The 26,894-nt window shown below is 27.6% G+C and overlaps 1 protein-coding gene across 1 annotated transcript in view; it reads right to left on the reverse strand.

The window, feature by feature from the left end:
* Nucleotides 1-15,853, reverse strand: part of LOC129973085 (peroxidase-like) — an 84,064-nt gene extending 68,211 nt beyond the window's left edge. The window contains exon 1 of the mRNA XM_056087461.1: nt 15,632-15,853. Coding sequence (XP_055943436.1) covers nt 15,632-15,639 — 8 coding nt within the window. The 5' untranslated portion in view covers nt 15,640-15,853. The remainder of the gene's footprint in view (nt 1-15,631) is intronic.
* Between the last annotated feature and the right edge of the window lie 11,041 nt (nt 15,854-26,894).

Raw genomic sequence — 26,894 nt, forward strand, 5'->3', positions numbered from 1 at the left:
AAATAATCCTACAAAAAAAAAAAAACCCCAAAGGTAACCAAATTTTGAAAAAAAAAAAAAAAAAAAAATATTTGGTGGAAAGCCATAGACTAAATTTCATGTTGAAAAGTAATTCAAAACGAACATCTTTAAAAGAAAGCTATATTGATTTTAATGGCTTATTGAAGGAGAATTATTTTTTAAACTTTATAAAAGGGCAAAGTAATTCGTTACAGCATAGTTCAGGAGATTCATTAAAGCAGATTTTTGTTATAGTGCAAGGTTAAGAATCATCTAAAATTCACATTTCTTTATTCTGCAAATAATAGAGGAGCTATGTATGTAAGGACATAATGTGTTGACTTCCTACGGAACAGATAATTAGATTTAAAGCAACCAAATTTATAACAGATAAGTTTTATAAATTTGTAAAATAAATCCTAGAGCTATTTAAAAAAATTTTGTTTAATAAAAAATTAAGAGAAATTTTAATACTTCTCCGCCATAACTTCCAAAAATATTATAGTATAAAAGTGATGTTTACATTAACTTAAAACTCAAGAAATTATGTTCTCACTAATATCAATTTAGTTGTTGCACAAGTTTAGTTTAATTGATTTCTGAAGTTATTTTTAAGTGCATTTTACAACAAAATTTTCATTATTGTTATGAAATTCGTGTCGTTTCCATTATTGTTACAAATATTTCAACCTTATTTAAGGTTCAAATTCAAAAATAAATAATGATAAAAAAAATCTGAAATATATCCCTTTTTAAACTTTGTTGATCTTATTTGGCTTTGGATCCTTCAAAGCCTTATTTTGCTCTTGAAGCTTGATTGTCAATAAATACTATCTCATATGGTGTCAATAAAATGTTCCATTTCAACTTCTTTCATTACATTATTCATTATTTTCTTTTGAATATGGCATTATCAATGTCCATAAAAGCTGAGTTTCAGGAAAAAAGGAGGCCACTGGGGTATGTTGTTTAGTATCCAGTCAAAACTTAGAAACGCTACTACATATAAAATTAATTTTAATAGTTCATAAATATCATTTTATAAATATTTAATGAATAGCCAAGTCTTTAAATTCCAACATCCTTGACCCTTTTCCAACTAAACGTATAATTTAGTTAATGGCCATTTGATCATGATAATCAGCTCCTATGTAGATAAAAAGTTACTATTTTTTTCTTTTATATAACATAAAATGATTTACGATTAATTGGATGGAATTATGGATAAACGAGCAATTAATTGCACATTATATTAAGTAATGATAAAAGCATATTGATTTACATTCCCTAAATTCCAATAATTAAATTATACAAAACTTTATTCAGAATTCAATCAACAGCCCACCATGAAAAATATTTTAGTTTCGCCTTTAATTTGTCATTTGAAATTCCATTATATTACTGTGATTCTTTGATTCAATAGTTTATAAAAAAGACAACCGTTTTTTTTTCAAGGTCACATAGGATTTCTAGAAAACAAACATAGGATAAAATATGGATGCTCATTTATGAATTAAAATTCACAATATTAAATGTTTTATATTTATTATAATACATACTCAGAATATTTATCTTTAATTTCAATTTTTATATTTTATTTTCAGCTTTTCATTAAAAAAATTTAAATAAGAATTAATTTCTTCTTAAAAAATGCAATTAATTTTGACATATATCATGACTGTTCATAAGAAGTTCTGTAAGTCTTCTATATTTCAACAGCGAAAAATGTTTTTTTTTAATGTTTTAATTTATTTTTTAGATGCTATAATCATTTTATTTGCTACGTTTAAACTTTCTGCAACTTATTTTAAAGTGAAGATCAGCATTTTTAAGATGCCATTTACAAGCTATTTAAATTCTGATCAAGGCATCTAGATTTCTTTTTAAATCCACTAAAAATTATATAAGGTGAATTCGTGCCGTAATGCAGCACACACTAATTCTGCTTAACTGTGCTTTATGGTGGAACAAGGACTTGATATAATATTATAAGACAGTGTAATTCATTATACGAGTGGAGCGTCTCATGAATTAACCCTATTATTAAAATTAAAATTATTTAAAACTAAAGTCTGTTTTAAAAATTAATTTCCAATGTTTAGCCTTTTTTTTTTCTAATTCATGATTATTTATGTAATTTTTAAGACCTTTTTCTTCTTATACCATTTGCTGAGTTTTGATTTCAGTTATATTCTATTTCTTTAGAATTTTTTTTTTATCATTTTGTTTTTGCTTTCATATTTATTCGTTTTTCAATTACAGTTTTATTCTGGGAACAATAACCTTCTTGCTAGTAATCATTTTGTCCTTTTTATATTCTTTATTTTTATCAATAAAAGTACTTTCTTTCAAATGATTCTAATATTATATATTGCTTTTTACCAACTTTTTCAAAAACGTGCTTCAAATTAACATTTTTGATGCATGTTGTAATCTGTAAAGGATGATATGCCTTCAAGAGACTAAATAAATTGTGCAACTTATAAATAATGATGAATTCAACTATAGTCGCTGAAATGAAATTCCTGGTATGATTTTGAGAATGTACGTTTAATATATCTGCACTCTCATAAAAATATATTAGTTTTATGCTAAGTTATATTATTATATTAATAAATATCAGAACTCTAAGTTATTGTTGAAAACTCGGGATTTCAGTAAAAATGATTGACGCTGTTACTTAAATGCTTTAATTTCGTTAGAAGTAGAAATAGTTTAAAGCTGATAATAAAGCGCAATAATTAATCTATGACGTAATTATCCAAAATTTTAACTCTCTAAGGAAGTCTATTGAAAATAGCATAAGCTGACTTCAAATTAAAGAAATGTCTATTTTAAGGAAACATATAAGAATTGTTTTCGTTAAATAGAGATTGGCTTTTAAACAAGTAAAGCGTATTACGGTTAAGACAAACTAAAGCAATTATTAAATAAAAAAAAAAAGCATTTTATGACGTTTGTATATTATTTAAATTGTATTATTAATTGTATATTATTTAAATTGTATTATTAATTGTATATTATTTAAATTGTAGTCTTCATTGCTATAAGAATTATCGATTGTAGGGCAAGAACATTTCTTTTAGAATAAAGGTGCTAGATACCTTACTGAGTCATAAAGAATATAAAATGCTGATGTCCTAAAATACAAGTCTTTCCACGTGGAGCTTAAAGCTTATTACCAAAACAGAAAATAGATTTGTAGACAAGTAATGCATATAATTATTTGAAAATATCAAAATTAACAAAATTCGTAAATATACAAGCGAAGCATTGAATTAATATTTGATTATTATATAATAAGGATATAATAGACAATCTCATTAAGGACCCATTATTTTTTGACTCTCAGATTTTAGTGTATGGAAGTAAGGCAATTTTTCTTAGGAACCTATTTATCACTTTATTGAGTTGTCAAGGCGGTAGCTGGGACATCAAAGACGTTTAACTAAGATAATAGATAGATACTGTCGGTCTTAAAAACAAGAAATGATTGAAACCTTGGTAACCGGTTTGTGTCACAACTTGAAATTGGCATTAATTGTTAACGACTGTTTGGGGTAATTGTTGGGTATCTTCTATATAATCACTTTCCTATATAAAGGGAAAGGGTTGTCCTAGCTTAAAGTAGGTGACTTTCACATTTTGTTAACGGGTTAGTAGAACGTGTGTCCATCTGAAATGCAATGAGCACAAGCCATTAATTATATATAGACATATGGTAAGAATTTCAATAGTAAAATGGATGTCGCGTTTTGTGGGTCAAATTAGTTATCTACAAAATATTATATGCAGTGAAGATGAAAAAAATGTTAAAATAGCTTCCATAAAAATATAACATTTATTTCATTGTTATTGGAATCATTTATAGTGTAAATTAGCATGTATTTAAAAAATCATTTTGACACTGGCTTTGGTAAGCTTGTGATGTTAAATGGTTTAATTTAACCCTACGTTGCATGATTTTTTTCTTTTTTTGTGAAGTAAATCAGAGTGATATAATTCATGCTCTAGATTAAAGGGAAAATGTTAAAAAAATCCTAATATAAATATGTAATATAAAATAATTAAAAACAGCATGATGGAAATATCCATCATCATGCAAATTTACATGTTAAGCTTAGTACAAAATCTCCATTGTCTCTCTCTTCTAAATTTCTCAACTCAGTATCACTTTTATTAGAAAAAAAAATCAGATTAGTTATAAAAAATATTCAAGAAATCGCACGTTTCTTCCAACCACAACAAACAGCGGAATGACAAGTTCAAACCTGCTATAATGATTGTGTCATTTGATTTTTTTTTTGACAGCTACGTTTCTTATTATGCAATAGTCATGTAAAAAAGTTGCCATCAACAACCAATTTACAGAACACCTGTTTTGAATACAATTTTTTGTTCACTAAATGTTATGATGGAAATTTCCAGCATCATGCAAAGAAGGGTTAAAGATTTCAGTGAAGAATTTTTTACAGTGATAGTTTCAAGATAGTAATATAGTTAATGTACATACTGTATCACTCTTAACACACATACAATTTATTTCTATTCAATGAATGGTTATTTCGATGAAATAATATACATATAAATTATTATGGAAAATAAAAAAAAATACAATGATTAAACTCAAGAAATGAAACATGCGTTTAATATTTAGAGTGAAACACATAAATTGAAAAGAAAAGGATCCAATATCTATAAAAAATAAGATGGTTCATTAAAAATTTTATGATACATGAGTAAAATGTAAGAAAGTATTTTACGATAAAAAAATTAATTTAAAATTCCATATCATATGGTTAGTGGCTATTATTATTCAGAAAACATAGTTAACCAGTGTCCAAAATTCTTCCATAGAATGGGTAGTGATTGACTTATCTATGTTTGTGCAGAACTATTTAGTTTCTCCTCTAGAAGAAATTTCGATGTCCCCATTTTCTTATCAAGTCGCAGAAAAAAAAGAAAGTAATTAAAGAAAGAAATACTTTAGTTACATAGTTCCGGCAGTAGCAACACCTCAAACAGGTTCAAATCCACATGGGGGAGGGGAAAGAAGACTGATTGAAAGATTTAGTTTTGGGGCTACCGAAATCGCTAACCCAATTTCATAAAGAAAATCGTGCACTAATGGTGCAGGAATGCTCGAGGGATAGAGAAGAGGGCAGCGGGGTGATCTTGGGAGAGAAAGAAGGAGCCAGAAAGATGGCTCCAGGAATTGGAAATTCCTCGATTCTCACGACAACCGCTTATTATTTATAGTTCTTTTTAAAAAACAAAAGAAAAGAATGAAAGAAAGTTCGAATTCTTCCAAGTATTGGGTTATTTTTATTTGAGAAATATGATTGATTTGTTGTCAGGTTCATATTATATTTTAGAGGAAATCACTCTTCAGTTTAGTGAACAGTGATATATGAGAATCTACAATACTACAAAGTCAGAAGCTACGTTTTTTTTTTTTTTTTTTTTTTTATGAAGCTACGTTATATATATATATATATATATATATATATATATATATATATATATATATATATATATATATATATATATATATATATATATATATATATATATATATATATATATATATATATATATATATATATATATATATATATATATATATATATATATAAGAAGTTGTCGGTAGAGTTCTGGATTTAACTGGTTAAAGGTATATTTGCGATGATTTTTCTTCATTTCCATATCAATACCTAAGTTAGAAGAATAACTGCTGGTTCAGTTGTAAAATATGATACAACTGCTTATATATCATGTAAATGTTATTTTAAGTATATAAATATAACATTTTTTTTTCTGTCCTCCTATAATAATCAGCTATTTAAAAAACAAATTGTATCATTAGCAATTTGTATATTTTTTATTGAGTTTCTCATTGATTTTATTTTAATATTTTTCATTAATTATTAACATTAATTAATTTTAAAATAAGAAATTTTCAAATAATCATAAAAAATATTACTGTATTTATAATTTATTAAAATGTTCGTTTATTTTAACTAAAAATTTTTTTTGTTAGTATTCATTGAAAGTAATGATTTTTTTTTAGATATATGCTTAAAAATGCTGAAAAATAAATTTTCCTTTCGCCTTCAAACAATAATGGACTGCTTTAAGATTCCGAACAGAATTTCAGAAAAAAAAAGAATTATACTTTAAATATCATTTCAGAAAGTAAATTCAAAATAAGTCTTCAGTATTTGTAGCAAGACAAACGGATTATAAATTTCTATTAGCATTTTTTCCTACGCACTGAAGACTAGATTTCCATCGAAATTTAATACATGTCACTTTAAAACTAAATTATACCACACGTTATAATAATATTTTAAGCAAAATGCGTAATTATTTTCTTTTTTTACTAAAATGAAAGAGGCGAGCTAGCATACTTCGATTTCAACATCCGTCCTGACAAATTTATGAATATGCACTTTGAAGTAGATGTTTGTCTCACAGAAGGAAAAAAAAGATAGCATTCTGAACAATACTAGATAAACTGGTAATCTTCAAAAATTACATTGCTGTAAAAACCTCAATGCAAACGGAAAAATTTTATTATTTCACGGCATTTACTTAAATACTTATCCTCTTCCTGTCATCTTTACAACGGTTCTAAGCAGTCACGCATGTCCTCGTGCACGCGAGATTCTTCCGAGGTCTGTGATTTGTATTTCCTATGGAAAACTTTTTTGTGCTAAAGGAAGACACATCACGATCTCTGTATATCTGTTAGGTCTTTTCGTTTAAATTATAAACAAACGAAATATCGATTTGTTATATATTACATATCAGAATTTTGACAACAATTATTGATTTCAGCAGTTAAAAAGGAGGATTTTTAATTATTTTCATTTATCTTGAATAAAAGGGATAGGAAAAGGGAAAACAGTTTTTTTTTTCTGTGAGTACAAAAATTCAAACAGAAAGCGCTCAAATTTTCAATAAAAACGAAAGCCTATACAAATCTTATCAGAGATTCTATTAAAAAGATGTATTTAAAACTTGGATTGCTTCTTACAGAAAATTTATTTCATGAGATAGAGACCAGAATATATTCGGATACGTAAAAATTTGATTTATAAATTTGATATTCTCTTAAAATTTAAATTATTGAAATGATTTTGTTTCAAGAGATAAATGCAGTGAATGAAGCCATATATAATCGTATAATTTATTAACAAATATTAAGAAGAAAAAACTATTCCTTTTACTAACTATTTTCTCGTTTTCAAAGCTTGTGGAAATTTAATTAAACATACATATTAAAAAAAATAATTTTAATTTTTTCTGATTGTAATTGACAATGTATGCGTTAAAAAATTTAAAATCTCAATTTCGAGGTCGAAGAAAGTGGAAGGAATAAGAAAAAACAAAGAAAATTGTTTAAAATCCTTCAACAGAGCTCTTACAGAAAGGCATTAATGGATAAAGGAAGAGAAATTATTTAAACTCTTCCGGATCTATTTTGTTCAAGAAGATTTCTCAGGGTTTAACAGTAAAAATTTAATATTTCTTAAGTTCAAAATCTTCAACCAAATAATAAAGCAAAGGAGTAAGGGATTTTATTGCTAAACGGTTTTGAGAGATACCTTCTCTGGTCTTTAAGTTACAATAAAGTTACAATATTTACAGTTTTATTCTTTTAGTTACAATATTTATTAATAAATTACTTTCACGCACAAAAATATTAGGTTGAAAAGTGCTTTCAAAATAATCGTTGATATTAATATCTAATTATCATATAATGAGCTATCTATTTTGTGTTGTGTTTTTTCTATAATTATTAATGTATGATAATTTGCGGATATAATTTTTCAATTGCAAGTTATAATTTCCTTTCTCCTCTGATCCTTTTTATTTCGTTCAAAATATTTTAAATAATTGAAAATAGCATTCGAGAGGGAATAGGTTTAAAATATTATAAAGTTATTGCTGCACACGCCATTTATGTTCACTTTTATAAGAGCTTTCAACATCAATATAAATATCATCCATATTTGCAAAGCGTTCTACCATCAATCAACATTAAGTCGAGGCACACACCTTTATTAACCTCTAAATAAGGCTTGCAAATAAAATACGTGTGATGCAAACAAATAACTCTTTTTTACTTCTTGTCGGCTTACAAATTGCTTTGGGAGAAAGTGATTCTGCTGCAAAATTAACTGTTCTCCGAAGCGTGTAAATGCAGCCCAGTCATTTATTTACAAGGAAAAAAAAAACATATATTTTTTAAACAAACTGGAGCAGACTAAAAAAAGAAAAAGAAGTTTTGTGGATCCTGTTCGAGACAAAAGTGTATTTTATGTTTTACTAAAGCGTATCATTGCATTAATTTTTTTTTATTTTGTTTATTTATTCTTACCTCAAAAGAAGAAGACGTAGTGAGATACAAGGTGTTAATTTTGGTTAGAGTACGATGTATTAAAAAATCTAAATAAAAAAATTAAGAATACTGTAAAGTTGATAATTTTAAAAACATCTCAAACAGGTGGATCATTTATGAGAAGCATTTCCAGTGACTTCGAAGGCATGACGTTCTCTATAAGTTTGATATGTATTTTTGTTTTATAAAAGTGAAGAAAGGCATTTTATAAAAATATACTGCCTTTTTTAAAGACCCATTCACGTATCAATACAGGTTTACAAGAATCAGTTAAAAAAAAACCTGTTTATGTGGTTATTCTGGAAAATCCCTTATTGTTTATAGCAACAATTGGCAAAATATTCCCATTAGAGTTTTCCAATTTTATTGTAAAAAGGCCCATCTATCCATATCTATATATCTATTTATACATATATAAATAACACAAAAACAATTTTTCCTTAGTAAAAATCTCGTATTAATACACTTGCCGACAATTTCCCATTTATTATTAAACATAAAGACATTTTTTTACTTATCGAAATCTAGCTAATATCTTCTCATTCATCTTTCCAAGTGAGACAATAAATCTCGCTCCGTATGAGGAACATATATTTATTGCACTATTATACACTGGAGACAGATTTCCTTTAAGTGCAGGATAATCTCAATAGGGGATTATCACCACCGCGTGTGGGACATTCCAAATTTACGTCCTCAGTGAAAGCTGGCGCGTGCAGTGTTGCAATTGAAGGGTGGTCCCGATCGAGAGATGTAGGACATCGAACGCATCGTGGAAAAACTGGTTTTATTGGAAAAGAAGACCACTGTATTACTAAATATAATAACAGCGAAAGGGAAGCGAAGGTCATTCGCCTGATTTGTACTGTTAGCATCTTCTCCCAGAAGCTGGTATGTAAACTCTCTGGCAAAAGAACGCCGCGCCAAACTTATTTATGAAAATGAAATGCACGAATCCTTACTTTAAGATCATAGATACCGTTTCGGATGTAGGTTTCATGTTAAATCCTAATCACAAATGATTAAATCTTATAGTTTAATTAAAGAATGATTCAGGTCAAATAAGTATAATCTTTTTATGGAATCATCCTTTACATGAATATTATTCTCATTAGAAATTGTTGGAACGAAATTAAAATGTCCTATAAACAGAGAATGTATAATACCATCTTGGGTAAACAAATAGGTAATGAAATGCAGGAGGAAATAAATAAATTAGATAAATATTTTTGCTTGCAAGAGCATAGAATTTCTTTTAATAGAAACATAATTTTATTATTTGAAATCTTAAATTATTTCTTTTTCGAAATTAATAATAAATATTTAAATTTAAAAAAAAATATGTTTTATATGTAAGCCATGTAATTCAGATGAGTTTCAACTTTTAAAATAAAAGTACGAAAACTTTTTAAAATACATTTTAAATGACAGAAAGTTTTGTAAAGAAATATATTTATATTTATATATAGAAATATATTTATATTTTCTTATTCAAGCATAGGCATGTTCAATATAATTAATAGAAATGCTGTCTAAAATTTAATTATATATAAAATATAAATTTATGTATATATGAATTATAGCAAAGGAATATCTAATCTTCAGTTTATTCTTAACAACTCAGCATACATTCAAAGATAATATTTTTCGGAAATATATTTATTTTTTTAAATAATTAAAAAAAATCCATAAGAATTTGTTAACTTTGCTCATAATATATTAACAGATATATAATAAATTTTTGTAGGAAATACCGGTAGTATTAATAAACAAGTTCTATGAGAAAATATTTAAAGAATTGTTTCTTCAAAAACGTGAAGGAATATTAGGAATGTATTTTCTTTTCAGTCATCTTAAGTAATTCTTCAAAATAATAATAATAATAATATTTATCTAAAAGCACATTTTAAAAATAAAATGATCATCCTCATCAGGAAACAGCCGCCTTTGACAGTTTGTGCGAGTTATAAAGCAATTTCCGATCATTTCTAAAATATGATGTAATTATAGTTTTAACTTGCATCATAGTTATTATCTCTGTGCTTCATACTTAATTGGATCAATTTCTGTCAAATGTGATGTATTTATCTTTACAAATATCTGTACATTTTTTACAAGTTTTATGGAAGACACGATTTAGAATTATTATAAAATACCTTTATTTCTAAATGTCTGAGGTTTTTTTTAGACTGAAGTAGATCAAGTGGTGGAGCAATAAGCAAATAAGTGCCATGTATGCTTTCTTCCAGTGATAGATGCGGAGGAATATAAAATAATAGTGCTTTATTTCCTTTTTTAAATCGAAATGATACAAAGGATTTAAAGGAAAACAAGAAAATATTTTTTGCTCGGTTATTATCTTTGCTGCACATAAAGCATATTTCCATAGAATTCACCAAAAGGTATTATTTATTCTTAAATAAACTAATCTGAATATTGCGGATTAGTCATGGAAATAGAGGATTTGAATTTATTTATTAAGAAATAAAAGAATTGTAGAAAATGAAAATATGAGACATTTAATTTAATTAAAAACTGTTCGTTTTAAGAGAAATAATCTGTCTTTATTTATCAATGAAAAATTCCCAGAAAATGCAAAGTTTTATAAAACCAGAATTAAGGTTTGATTCCAATTTTGTGAACTGGATGGCCATTTTCGGGAGGAGGAGGATACAAATGAGTTGCAAATGAATCAAACGAGGAATTGTATGCTACAATTAGAAAAAGTAAGTCTACATTCATAATCACTTTCGATATAAAGTTTACACTTTTATAGGAGATTAAACAATTTTTTTCATTTCATTATTCAAAGTTAAATTATATTAACTTAAAAGGAATAGGTACAAGAGTGCGTCTTTCCTATGCCTATACTTTATGAATAAATATCCAATACAATACTTTGACATTATAATCTTTTCAATTCTTTTTTGCACTTTTAAGACTAATGCTAAATCTTCATTGACTAAAATTACTTGATACTTATAAGAGTTTAGATTAATTTTATATTATAATCAGTTATTTTCAAAATTTACCTGTATAAGTAGGATTTAAGTACAAATTATTTAACGTAATTACCATGACATTATTCTGGAAAATTCTTTCCATAATTTCTGCATTCTGAGGAGTTTTCTTTTCATTAAAAGCAACAACAACAGGCTTATGTTTTCAGCACAAAAAAGTTTCTTCTTCTGTCAACAAAATAAGGCTACAAATAATGATATCACTCTAAAGAAAAACATTTATCCGATTCGTGCAACCAGTAATTATTTGTATGCTGTTGTAAAAGCACAATATATACATTTCATTTTTTTCTAACCCACGAACAATTAATTTCTTTCAAGAAATTGGTCGACCTTTAGCTTCAAAGAAAATGTCAGCATATTTGTTTCCCTCCGTAAAATATGATGTAAGAATACGGAATCTCACAGAACTTTTTTTGATTGCTTCATTGACCATTCCACACACGTCCGCCAAGGTTGACGATCTTTTTCAACGGAGAAGTTGACTTCCTCTCTATTTCCCACAACGAAGGAGGAAGACCTTTTACTAGGTCAATCTCCGCTTTGTTGTTGTTGATCTTCTTCTTTGCCCACGAGCTGATTGGATCCATCGATTGGGACGGCGGTCTTTGGGACTTCCGGTCCCAATTGGCGATTCATGTGCGATGGCCAGCACACAGGGATGCTTGGCTATGGAACAAGCAGTTCAGTTAAACTTAGAGGCAAAGTGACAAGAAGGCGAGACGAGAAATTACTATCCATTGTGAATCGCTTGAGCTTTATTTAGCAAGTGGATTATTTTTCCACGACTCGCAAAAGGAAAAGTATTTCGTTCGAAAATATTTATGAGGGAAAGAAAATAATATGCTCACTTTTATGTGCATTGTCGCGTTGTTTGTTGAAACCTTTTATGATTTACAAATGATTTGTGCAATTTACTTTTGTTTAGATTAGTGTTGTAAAGTGTTATAATTACTGCTAAACATAACATTATATTTTGATTACATTTGTTTTATGCTATTTTTAATTATTGAAAGCATAAAAACTCTTTTAATTTTTTGTTTCAAAGTTCAACTAATTAATTTAAGTACATTATTATTATTGCAAAGAGAAGAAATTTTTGAGGCATACAGATGCCACTGCTATCGCTTAAATTGTCTATATTTAATTGATATTTCCATATTATGTCATCAACTTATGAGAATTCTCAAATACTATCGCAGTCGGTAATTCTTTCGTCTAATTTTATATAAAAGTAGAATAACTGTATGGTTAAATACATAAATGCTAAAGGCATTTTATTAAAATAACAAAATGTGCCGATTCATAAAATTACGAACATCTTCTTAAAATAAAAGCGCTGATAGAAAGACCCAAAACTCATATTAACACTTTCAACGCTACTGACGAGATATTTCGTCTTTCAGATACTTCCAATTACAGGTTTCTGTGGGCTAAAATTTGTCTCTTATACCAGTTTGAAAAACGTAAAGGTATTCTTCAGATATGTATTACAAAATTTAACCTATCTAAACTGGCATAAGGAACAAATTTTCCCACAGAAACCTGTAATTGGAAGCATCTGAAAGACGAGATGTCTCGTCAGTAGCGTTGAAAGCATTAAGTTCAAGTGTACAAATAATAATTGTAATGCTCATACTTAAAATACGATGTAAGTATTGCAAAATGCTTTTAATGATAACTTAAGAACAGATTTAAATCCTACCTGAAACTTTTTTATTGATTTATATGATTAAGAAATTTTAGGAACATTATTTATTTATTTATTTTTGAAAATGTTGTAAACGACGTAACGTAAATTTAGCACTCGAAGGGAAGGACAGCTATTTCTACTTTTCATTTACATATAAAACGTAGATAATTTAAGTATTTAGATATATTTACTTAAAATTCAGTAAATAAAATATCAGACTTAGCAACTTTATTAAATACAAGTTTATTTTGGTTAATCCATTTGAAAATTTTATTAAAAAAAAGCCAATGGCACAAAATAATTAGTCGATTAAATAGTTTTAAAAAGTTAAAATTAAAATGAATCGTATTTGTTTTTTGAACAAATCAGGTGACTAATGACTCGTAAATTCGCGACAAGCTCAGTAATTTAAGAAGTAAAAAAAACTTAATAATCATTTATAAATCGAAAAACGAAAAACATTTTTTTTAATTTGCTATCCGTGGTTTAGAATTAAATGATAAAAAAAGAAATCTATATTTTCATATTCATAATTGAAAGTGGATATCTTATTTAAAAAACAATTCTTATTATATGGCCTTTAGCATCATTTTCGAACATTGGTTTTAATTTTCATTTGCTATTTTGAATAAACTATTTATTCACTGTTGATTAATTGTTATAAATAAACTATAATAACTTTGGATGATTTTCAACTAATTTCATTTTAGATAAAAAAAAATTATTTTAAATTAATTTAATAGTTGTTCTGATTATATAGTTTTAAAATTTTCTACTCATATTTGAGAAAAATCTCTTGATATATTGGACTCTTGAATCTCTTACTGACAGATTGAAACTTATCTTTTCTCAATTCTTTGATTTGCGATATTGTATCTATTTGAAAATTTATAATAGAAAAAATATCTGTGTATAGAAGTTGAAACTAATTTTTATTTATTCATTTGTCAATTTTACTCAAAATAGGGTATTTCCCAAACTTTCTATAGATTACTTCATATTCTTGCCAATATTACTTTTTATTAATGTTTGTAATTCTTTTAATTATGATCATGTTGCCCTATCTCTGTGATTGACATTGCTGATGCTTTTGCAGCATTATACAGGTTGCAGTTTTTCCTATATTCCCATTTCTTTCGAAAACACTCATAATTGATTTCACTGCAATAGCAACGACAAACTAAAAATTTTGGGAACCTTTTCACCATCATTTTCATATTATATGAAGGGAAAAAAAGGGAATAAAGAGAGGAATATAGTATAAATATATATAAAAATATATTAGGAATATAAATTTCATTCAAACAAATGTTAAAACCCCATTTTTATTCAAGTTCAAAAAATTGGAATTTTTTTGTTTTTGTTTTCTTTTTTTAAAGTTGTAACTTTAAAGTAAAGTTGTAACATTCATTACTGTAAAATGTGCTCTTCAAAAGTTTTCTCAAGCTACTGGCAGGTGGCGCCCCTCATGGGTATAAAATTTTAATTACATTAATAGATTATTTTATAATTAAAGTTTAAAAATATTAAAATAGTATATTTTAATCAAAAATATATAAGCTCACAAAATTTCAGAACATCTCAGGAAGAGTGTTGAAAATCCATTGCAAAGTTCTGTCGTTATGAAAGTGAAAGAAATTAAATACAATTATGTAAAAATAGAATGAATAAAAGCAAATTTAATTATAAATTTTATATAAGACCTATACAAATGTTTCAAAAAGTGGTGGAAATAAATAAAAAGTGTTGAAAAAAAGAGATAAATAGTAATTGATACAACCAGCATATACAAAAAATTAATTTTAAGAAATACTTTTTATGGTCCTCATTGTTCAATATTTACAATATTTGTATTTCCTTTAAATATACATCACTTTTCTAAGATGTGACTTCTATACATTAAAACTGACGAGAAATTTAATGACACTACTTATGATTTACATATTTTAAAAAAAACCTATTTTAATATAATTTTTGTAAAAATATTCAAAATTGAATATTAATAATACTATAAAAATCCCTTTTATAGAATATGATAGTAATTCTTCTTAACAGTTAACTAATAATAAAATTTTGCGAAGGCATAATTATAGAAAATCATTAATGATTGAAAGACATACAGTTTAATTTATTCAAATGAATTCCATATATTTGGGGAAATATCATTTTTCATTTAATTGCTCCTAAAATTGAATGAACTATCTATCAGATAAACTATGATTGCATGATTTACATGCATAACTTTGGAAGAATGTCTTTACATACAATGCATACTTCAATAAAATATTTCAGTCCTCATATAAATTCATAACTTTCTCATCCGTGATAGAAAGCGTCTCTTTTAGAATATAATATTACATTAATTAAAAGTTGCAAGCAAGCAAAATTTTTTCCCTTTTATTGAACTACATCCGACCACTTGCCATCACAATTCTGTTGGTTAAATAATCCATGAGTTATGAATGGGCACATAGAAATATCAAGCAGCCTAAAAATTACACACATCCTTACCTCATCATGATGATCCTACCACACTGTTGACAGTACACGCTATTATCCGGAACGTGATTAAAATCACCACAATTGCAATAAAAATAAAAGTCACTTGGCAGTATCTAGTCCAGATGGGGTATAGGATTATGTATAGTCCGTCACGAGACCACGAGAGGAGAAAATGTCCGTACGTCTCTGAGCACACACTTCATCTGAGCATAATGTCCAGTGGTCCAACGATGGCAAAACCTTTATATACCTGAGTAGACTTTTCCGTCTAAGTGGATGCGGATCGAGGCCTAACTCGGGTCACGTGGTGTTCCACCTTCCATCAACCCCCTATCTCTCCACCTTGTTTCTCGTGCAGTCGGTAACCCACTTCTTCAAAAGAAACCATTCTCTCCCATTCGGTTATCGAAAGAACTTAAACTTTCTTCGATGCGACACTCAATCAGGTTTTTTTTTGTAAGAAAAAGAAAACTGACATTTAGTTTCAGACAGAGAAAGTCAGTCTGTGTGAGTGTTTACTCATTTAAATAGAACATCCGATAATTAAATAATTGGATCTATTTCGAATGCACTTTCTAGTATGGAATGCGACAGTGTTTGGTTGTGCTTACATTTGTATATGTGAGACAGACTCAAATGTCTTCTTACAAAGCCGAATAATTTTAAAGACTCAATAGTTTCTTTAACACAAAACGTAGAATATCATGATAAGCGTGACTTGTTTAAAAATGGAACTAGTTTTTTTGGAACGTAATACATATGATTTCGAACTGATTATGGTATGGGGTAGTAGTTTGCTTTCATTAATAAATAGAAAAAACAGAATAGCATAAAAAAGTTACAAACTAAATACAAGTTACTTAAATTTAAAATTAAAACTATCATAAAAGTAGTAATAGCTAGAAACGGATGAATTATTTCAGTTGATTCATATGGTGTTCACCAAAGAAAAAATTACTTTCATGAAAAGAAATGCTCATAATTCTCATAATTTTTTTAAACTCTCATAACTTTTTTTCATTCCTGGTGCAGCTGGATAATTGAAAATTATTTGACAAAGAGTAATGAAGTGCAATAATTTAATTAATAGTATCATGAGTTGCAAATATAAGCTATATAATGAAGTACTGATCAAGTTTTTTCTTCATTAGGAACTACGCTTTCAGTGTTAAATTTTACTTTAATTCCTTTTCACTTTTTTAGTATTTTAAGCAAACATAATTGAATTCTGTTAATGGTATTTGATGAAATTAATCACTTTGATAATCACCGAATAAGTAATACACTTATCGAATCACAGATAAAAATTCAATCAGAAAAAAAGATATAATCTTTAATACTTGCATAACAAAGTAAAAAAGTATAGCAATATCTATGGATTCATTATTCATTAAAACTACTGATTATTTTCCTCTCGTGTGAAAGGATTAGCGAAGTAACAAAGTATGAACTAAAGAGAAAACCCTTTTAATTTTTGGTATCTTGGAAATATCTGTGCAAAGATTAAAATTCCAAAAATATACAGAATGTTTAGAATAAAAGTCCTACAAATATATCATTGTCATTCTAGAGAAGAACAAAGAAACAAGTAAAAAAGTAGTAAATCTAGTATTACGTTTAATGCAATTTGCAGATCATAATGTTTTTTAAGAAATAGATATGCAAATGAACTTATGGAATTTAAGAAATACCAAACATTTATGCATCACTGAAAGATATCTAAACGAACTTTATGAATGCCTAATTAGGTGTTTTAATTTTTTATTTGTTAAAAAATCTAGTCGGATAGTGAAGGAGATGAATTAATTTATAATGAAGTGAAAATAACCTTTCAGGTTTTGTTATAAGAATGAAATACCTTTTTCAATAGATCAAGTTCCAATTTCTGATGTTTAAATAACACTATGAATTATCTCTTCTAAGTTCTAATCGGATGGTGTTAAAGTGATTTCATATTTTATTTTTCGTAATCAGATTACACATAAAATTGTTTTTAATCAGTTGCCTCATTGGATATTCTACTTAATAAAGAGTAAACAAAACACTGAAATAATCATTTTTTACAGTATGGTAATTATCGTTATTATACACACACACATACACATTTCGGACTGTGAAAAGTTTAAAAAACATTCACCGGCAACATTTAGCTTTTAATGGTCCAGTGCTTTATCAACTCTTTTGTTCGTCAGATATGGATAAGTGAATAAAAAAAATCGAAATCGAACCATAAAAGCGAGTAAATGGCAAGAAATACAATAAATCATCTTTCTCATAAAGGTACGAAATCATTCTTTTAAATACTTTTAAAAAGGCAAGCATTAAATATAGAATTATATAAACGGCATTTGGCCATGAATTGACTGTCCTAAAGTTCCTTTTAACTCTCTAAATCAAATGATTAACCTCAATAACTAATTACAGACGTAATTAGTCTTAAATTTTTATTTTATCAACATTCCGTTTAAGGGTGGGTAACTTTCCTCCATCGTATTATCAGAATCTAGGGCATTTTCCCTCTAAGAACCCCCTCAGTTCTAAATCACTCCATCATTTAGTTGTCTACTAATCTTTTTTTCTACCATTACTATAGCCTGTTCAGTAAAACCATGCTTTAACAAGCATTAAATACAAGTTACATTATCTGAGAATGAAACTGTTTCGTATACAAGCACTATTTTAAAGAAATAAAATTTCTGTGAAAATGTTGTTTTTTCACTGAAAAAGTAATATATATTTATATATATATATATTAAATATCATTATCAAAAACTTATTAAAATTCAATCAGATTTTTTATTCTTTATAAACGCGCAATCTCGTTCAACAACAAAGAAGGAAACAGACAATAAAAAAAGTTCCAATTACATGCTCAAGAACAACAGAATGATCAATCTGACGAATAGATAATTTGAAAAGATTAATAATAGGAAATATAAAGCCGGTTTAAAACAAAGAGAAAACAAATCGAATGAGAAATAAATTCGAATTATATTTTTAAAAAATGTTAACAAAATTTGTAATCTTTCAAAAAATGTGTCGATATCGTAGAGGAGGATGCTTGATGTTTTTTACTTAACCAATTACAGGGCGTTATCTTGAAATGTTCCACGTGAATGGAAACGTTTATACTACTTTTTTCTTCTCGTTTTTTTTCTTCTTTATTTGAAAAAGTACTAGCTGGTTTGGGTGAAATTCAAGAAGAAGGGATATTCAGTAATTTACGGAAATGTCCCAGATGATTCATTTACTTGTGAAATGTTCAAACATTCCCGGTGCTTTCATTTTCTTCGAAATACAAAAAAAGTCATGTAATAATGATTTCCTCAATAAATGCATGAACATATCTAGATTAGTTCAAATATTTATCATTTTAAAGTCATTTAGTCTCTGCTATATTTTTTTAGAAGAATAATTATTCACGTGATATTCTTTACATCTTTTGACGAGGATGGATGTATTTGTGATAGATTAAATGCGTTGGTAATACATATATATATTAAAAAAAACAATGTGCCAGGGACTTGATGTTTTTGAAAATTAATAAGACTTTGTTCTTTATATATTGGTCCATGCATAAAGCATAAGCCTTCTAAACGATATTTTCTTCGGTAAATTGGCATATTTTCTTTTGTAAAAGTTTATAAATAAAGAAAATGCTACAATTTCCAGAAATGTTCGCATTATAGGAAATATAAGATTGAAATATACTGTGTCAAATGAGAGGACCTATTTGAATTAAATTTTATCATCTTGTGCTGCTATAAATAACAATGTCTAAGGACAATTTAGATTAGAGGACCCAGTGTCCACCATGAAACTAATTGCCTTTGGTACTACCACTTACTTTCTTTGCCGTGGATACAGGAAATACAATAAAACTGAATTAAGACCAAAAGATGTGAAGTTACTTGTTATAAAAGATATCCTTTAATATTATTTTAATATCGAAGTAATAATAAAAATTTAAAATGTCTGAAAAACATTGAGGTGATTGAATTTTATTTCATTTATCCCATTCCTATATTTAATTTCAGATTGCAGTAGCTTGTTTATCTCTTAGACTTCATAATTCACTTGTGAGAGTAAGATTTTTAATATGATATATTTTTTAAATAGAAAATCATTAATATCATAATGAAAGATAAGATCTGATGAAACGAATGCTATTAAATAAAATCTGAATGCTAGTAATTAAATTGTTAAACAAATTGTTTAAAAAAATTTTCAGGTTAATTTCCAGCAATAGATTTCATTATTGAATTCAAATTCAAATCTTTTTCATTGTTTCATCATATTTAATCAAATAATCCTCTCTCATTTTTGAAAATTGAATTCTGCTAAATGCTTGTATAATTTACTTAAGGAATAAGAAAATAAAGTTGCAATATCACAAACGTTAGAAGACAGATTATCCAGACAATTAAGTTTCTGATACCTCTATGATGTGTTGAGATTTGTATCTATTAAGATGGTTCATATAAACAATAAATAAATATACACATCAACGATTATTAAAATAATACAGCTTAATGTTTGACACAATGCAATGCTTAAATATCTTTTCTTGAGGAAATCATGACGCTGTGCTGTATATTCAAGATTTAATTAAAAGCAAAAGCAGCGAGTATTCCTGGCAAATCAACTGGTTGCCAAAGGTGATTATTGTATAATAAATACTTATAATAATAGTATTTATATTAAACTAATAACATTAAGTGAAACATTTTTAAGACGATAATGTTTATAGTTTGAAATGCTATCTGTAAATTGAGACAAGAACGATGAAAAAAAATCGCCCAAAATCTCTGAAGGCAGATAGATGGTTGGCCCTAATGCTACTAAATTTGGTATGTGTTTCCTTCCTGTGTAGTATATACACTAATGGTGAAAAGTATTGCAAGTTTGAGAAATTTCACGTTTTTTCAAGAATAAGCCCCTAAAAAGTAATATTCTTTCCTTTAAAGTACTATTTTTTTATGTCAATATGTTAAATTAGTCTAAAGGCAAGATATAATTAAGTTATGTAACCAAAAAAAATTACTTAATTTCAAAAAGAATAAAATAAAAACAAAATGTACAGGTTATTAGTATAGGAATCCCTTTTAATTTCCCGGAATAAAATGGGGTAAAGAAAAAAGTTCCAAGTTCTTTTGATCAGAAAAGATAATAAAAGAGTTCAAATTAACTGAAAAGCAGTTAATATTTGGTTGCGCCACTTCTGGTTTCGATTACAGCAGCCATTCTGTTAGGCATGGAATCCACTAGGTTTTGCAACACTTCTTTCGGTATTTCACGGTGCCAAACTTTAATTATTGTTTCCTGAAGTTCTCGTTTTGTTCTGGAAGGATTCTCAGTTATTTTCTTTCCCATTATATTCCATGAATTCACAATGAGGTTTAAATCGGCCGAGTTTCTTTGCTATGCCAGAACATTGATACCAAATTTTGCAAATGAAGCCTTAATCTAAAATGACGAATGTTTTGATATAGAGGTCAGAACTGAACTGAACTGAAATTTAAAATTAATTGTAAAGCTTGTCTTACCTTTTTAAATATAAGGTATAGTGCTAGATCTTACTGAAATATCTATTTCTGACTTGGGAACATGTTACGAGCGCTAAGAAGTAATTTATCCTTCAGCACACCAGAAGTGGTCCAGTAGACTGATATGACATGAACCCCCCCCCCCGCACCATTACGTTTTCTGGGTGTTTTACCTTAAGAACTAGGCATTCTAGCCTCATGCTCTCCTTTGCTTTACGCCAAACATGGCCAGGTTTGTTAGATTTTTAAAAAAAGCGTCTTTCATCGCTGAATATAATTCGTCGCCATTCCGAAATAAATTTTTGTGCATCTTTTGACCAGTAGTATGTATAGGAAAAGCTATATAAAAAACGAGTTTTCAAAGATTTTTCTAGATTTTAAATTAAAAATGGAAAAGAATATGGTTTTCCCCTCCTCAATAACTTCAGAGAATATTACAACACAAAAATATTTTAATGCAGTTTTAAAATTAAGAAAATACTTTTTAACTGTATCAATTTTATTTCCGCATCTGTTTTCAATGATTTAAAAACTTAGGTATATTTTAAATCATTACTTTTACAAGAATGCTTTAATTACTGTATTTATACTCCTGAGCCTCAATTTTAGTTATAGCCAAGGAAAAAATCCCCCCATTACAAGCATAGTAATATGTAACGACGCTTTATTCTACACGAAAGCGTGAAACATAAGTACTAAGATACAGATAAGGCTTTCATTGAATAGCATTTTCAGAAATTAAAAACACCAGGCAACAAATTGTTATCAAACAACTGCAACAGTACAAAGCGTTCTTAAGTAACACTCGGAAGATCTACACTTAAAAGAAAAAAAATTCACTTGATTACCATTTTACTCGATTAGAGTGATTTACAAGTATGTGCTCCCGTGACAACACATAGAATGTTTATGAATAAATAGCATATCTCAAGTCTTGATAGAGACATTGCCAAAATTTGCGAATATTTAGGAGCCTTCACTTTTGCCCACGAAGTCAACAAATTGCCCGCCAAGGTCGAGGAATCATTAACTATCATTACTCATAATTCATTTAAATATCTAAAACTCTTCTCTTTAACATGAAACTAAATGTGCATATATGTAAAAATACAAATCTGAAAGATTTCAAATACTAACTTCCTTCAGTCTCATTAAGCAGAACTTTGATCATTAACCCAATATGGAAAAGCCGGTTAATATGAATGACTTTCGGTTTCTCGCTGGACGATATCCATCTGTGTTTTGACGATAATATAAGGTCATCCCAATTTTGCTGTAATTTCGGGTTTAGCCCTTTCCGTCACTTCAGATTATATATCCAGAATTGATCACGCCTCTTATATTATAAAGAATCACAAGGGATTCAGTAACGTTTTATAGCGGGACTCTCTAGAACGATTTCTTGCGAAGATGGCGATTCACAGAATTTAATTTTTTCTCTAGAATCGGTTTAATGCTAGAACTTTCTAGCTGCGCGTTTTGGACTTTTATTGAATACCAGAAATCCACGTAGTCTAAAAACTTTCCTGTATATACCTCACATTTCATGCCTCTTCTTGGCATCCGAATAAAGTTTGTAGCTCTCAATACAGCGTATTTTGCATAGCATCAGCATTTCTGCGAGAAGATCTTTTGAGGGAACTGTGCATTGCTTGAAAACACAAGAATTTCCACGTCCCCCTCTCTGTATCATGCTTTTCTTCAAGTTTACAGCAAAGGTGAATTTCGGAAGAAAAAAAATCCAGTCCTAGAACACAGGGATAGGTGATTTCAATCTCATAGATCCTATCTTGGATTCTACTATATGCTATTTCCACCAGTAGCAGTCTTTAAAGAAATTTTAGGAGGTCGTATAAATAAGCTATTTAATTTTTGTACCAAGTAATCTCTTAAAAGAGTCACATTAGCACCGGCGTTTAAAAACATCGAACATATGATGCCATATACAGATCTTTCCAAATAGAGTCTATTTTCCTCTTTCCTAAGTACGGAAACCTTTAATCCTTCATCAGTGGCTTTATTTAGCGAAGACCGTAAGACGGCCATTAGTTGGTTTTTCTGTTTTCTCTCTATACGTTCCTCAATTTATTGCACTTTAGTTTGTCTTTAAGATCACTAAGACGCTTTTCGGTGCCTTTGATTTCTCTTTGAATGACTCTCTTCTTTCCTTTAATCTCTCCTTTCAAACCTCTATCGACTTCTGTTTTTCTTAAGAATTTTCAAAACTCATTCCTTCACCTTGAACCTCGACGTGTACTTCACTCTCTTCTTTTTCAGCTCAGAATAGTTTCTTCATTTCGTAATTCAAAGATTAAATCTTTTACAAACATTTTGTTTTGGCCAGATTCCATTTTATCCTACATTTCTGCGTTCCTAATTTAAATATTTTTTATTTATTTATTCGTGCCTCGCTTCAATTTTTTCCTTAAATTCAATTCCATAGTTTTACTAAAAGCAATCAGATCGATGTTCTCATCCATCTTTACTTGAAATCGTGAACATAATCCCACTTCTGGCACCAATGAAAAATCCCTCTTTGGAATGTGCGATGAAACCTTTTAAAAGGCTCATTAAAAAATTATGACGTTTTATTCTATGTGAAAACACGAAATACAGGTAATGAAACACAAGATTCGCGAATATTCGAGAGATTTACATTTTGTTCCCAAATTCATCCGCAAGTCGCCAAATGGTCGCCAAAACAGGGAGTCATTAACTTGATTTCTGTTGAGCAGCTATCAAAATACATGTGAATATCTTTTCCTTGTCATAAAATTAGCAATGTAGGGAAACAATATCACAAATTCATAATATCCCAATTTTTTTTATATCTATATCATAGTTTTTATGTAATTAAAAGTAACAAAAAAAAAATAAAAATAAAGTAAAGATAGAGGAATCAAGCCTTATACATTATCATGTTATGATGTTTTGGAATAAATTTTTAAAATTTTCTTTAATTTTTTTTCAAAAATATCGGTTTTTATGGCCTAATTTCACATATCAATGCAATTTTTGATTTATTTTGAAGTAATAATATTAATTACTAACATAGACTATATAGTGGATTCTTGAATTCTAATCTTATGATAAACAACTAAATTTAATTTCACTGCAAAACTGTTCCAAATGTTAATGGCTTTTCCGTATATGTTAGATTGCTCTCTTTTCTGGTTACTGTTATAATCAGTCAGCCTAATAATGACTAACAAACTGACTGAAACAAATAACCCAGTGTTGCACCTGAAATACAATCTGAAGGAAAAATCATATCGAGCTTCCTCACAGATCTTATTTATTGTAAGTATTTAATATTCTTTTTTAAAGTTGAAAATTTCACTACGTAAGTAAAAAGAAAAGTAAATAAAAGATGCAATCGTATTTAAAAAATGTTTAAATCTCAGTAAACAGTTTAAGATCTGATTTGTTCTTTCCTGTTGTTGAAACAACCAGTAAGTTATTAAGCCTTTTTATCAGTTATTATGCTATTACACTTTTCAACTTCAGTTAAGAGCTCATTTTCATCAAAAATCCATCACTCAGTTGAATACATACGAAAAAAAATTGTTACCAATGTGATTAACAGGTTTGCGAATATTTGACTGACATGATGAAATACGGAAGAAAAATCACTTTAAAACTAAGACAAAAAGTTAAATAGTTGTTACTGTTCTTCCTGGTTGGTGTTTTGACACTGTTAGAAAACTCTCGGAAGAAATTCTTTACTTTAAAAATTTTTAATGGGAAACGCTCCAGTAATCATATAGCATTTGAATGCTAAAAAAATTCAATAAACTGTTTTATGTGTCAAAATCATAAAACAGCTGTTGAATCATCAACTAACTAAGCGTAGAATCAAGGTTATGTATGTTCCGGTAAAAAAAAAAGAGATTTAACTGTTTCCTCTATTTCCTAAAATAATCCATATTTCAAATTGCCTTTTTATAGGAGAAAAAATAAGTGAATAAAGCAGCAAGATATTCTAAATATTAACATTGCTTCAAAAATAATAATTAAATATTAATTCGTATATCATTAAAAATGAAATATATATATTGCTTTTACTATCGATTTTAATACATTTTTTGTTTGTTAAGATTTCATGTACTTGTATTAGTTATTTCTTCAAAAGTTAATAGAAACTTTTAAGTTTCACTTACTTTTTGAAACTCATTAGAAAAAAAGCTTTCTGTTTTCTTAATCAATATAACTGCTGATTTTTTTAATAGCACTCACATTCTTTTTATATTTTGTTTCCAATAATTAAATCAAAAATAAAAGGTGTCAAATAAAATGCAAAAAATGCACAAAAAGTATAAAGTAATTGATATAACTCATAAAAATAAAAACTGTAACAATTGCTTTAAGGAATGCTTGAATTCTTCATTATTATGATTGCGATTCATTAAAGATCTGCTCGAATTTGAGTTTTGAGCTCTAATTAAGTCTGATAATTTTTTGTTCACAATAATTTAATAATATGATGACGTCATCATATATTTTTTCAGCTTTTGCATGAGTAAAAAGTTAACAAAAAACAAGTTGAAGGAAATAGGCTTGTCTTCATTTTCATATTTATTTTCTTATCACAAGTAAATAAAACTTATAGATAAAAATATAAACAAAAGATATCATGATAATAAACAAAAGACTCCAAGACTATTTTCTTTTCATAAAAATTACATGGAAGGCATGAAGTCTTTAAAAAAGGCCTATTGTCCAAACTTGTACTCTAGAAATCCCCCATTCAGAAATTAATTTCTTAATATTATGCCCGAAATAACACATTTTTTTTTTCATCTCAAAAATTAAAACTTTTTCAGAAATAGAAGATAATATTTTTCCTCTGTATAATTGTAATTTATTATTGCTGATGTGAATCTTCAAAGTTTTATTAAATAATAATATTAGAGATAAATTTATATATGAATGCATTAGATGACAATTCCTGCTGAAAAAAAAATTTCTTTTATAAATTTTCATATCAACAAATGCATGCATATCTTTGGCAAGAATTCTGACCCAACCCAAGCTCCGTTTAATCCAATTACTGCAAATAACTCAGTCGCAAAGACTAAAATTTTTTAAGTTATTTTTTTTAAAATTAATATTTCTTTACTATTTTGACAATAGCTGATGTAAAGCATTTTGATTCAGATTTTTTTAAAAAGTATTTTGCCTGAATATTTTTTTTTCAAAATTTGCTTTTATTCGGAATTTATTTAACTTGGACATTTTGTTGCCTTCCCAGTTAAAATGGTGCAATAGTAGCAAAAGAATCAAGACGAATATTTAATTATTATTTTTAATCACTATTTTTTGAAGCAAAATAACAATTTTTTGAAAAGAGTAATGTTTTTGACTTAAAATTAATTTCAGATTAATATTTATGAATTCATTTGGATACATCTGCAATTTCTTTTTTTAATAAAAGTTGCTCTCAATTCAGAAAGAATAATTTTAGGTAATACAATTTATGTAATCTTGATCTATAAAAAGTATTAATCTAATTCTAATTAATTTATATCTCCTATTTTGAAACTTTTCATTTGTTAAGTAGTAGTATTATGAATGAAGTCTATTTTCGCATATTTAACTTATAAATCATTATCAGTGTTGGCATGGGCAAATAATTGTTCTAAAAACTATTATCTCTTTGTTATTGATTTTTATGAAATCTTCATAATTTAAAGTTTAATTTTGAAAAAATTAAAGTATAATTCAGC

The sequence above is a fragment of the Argiope bruennichi genome, chromosome 6 (assembly GCF_947563725.1).
Source record: "Argiope bruennichi chromosome 6, qqArgBrue1.1, whole genome shotgun sequence".
Taxonomy (NCBI): domain Eukaryota; kingdom Metazoa; phylum Arthropoda; class Arachnida; order Araneae; family Araneidae; genus Argiope; species Argiope bruennichi.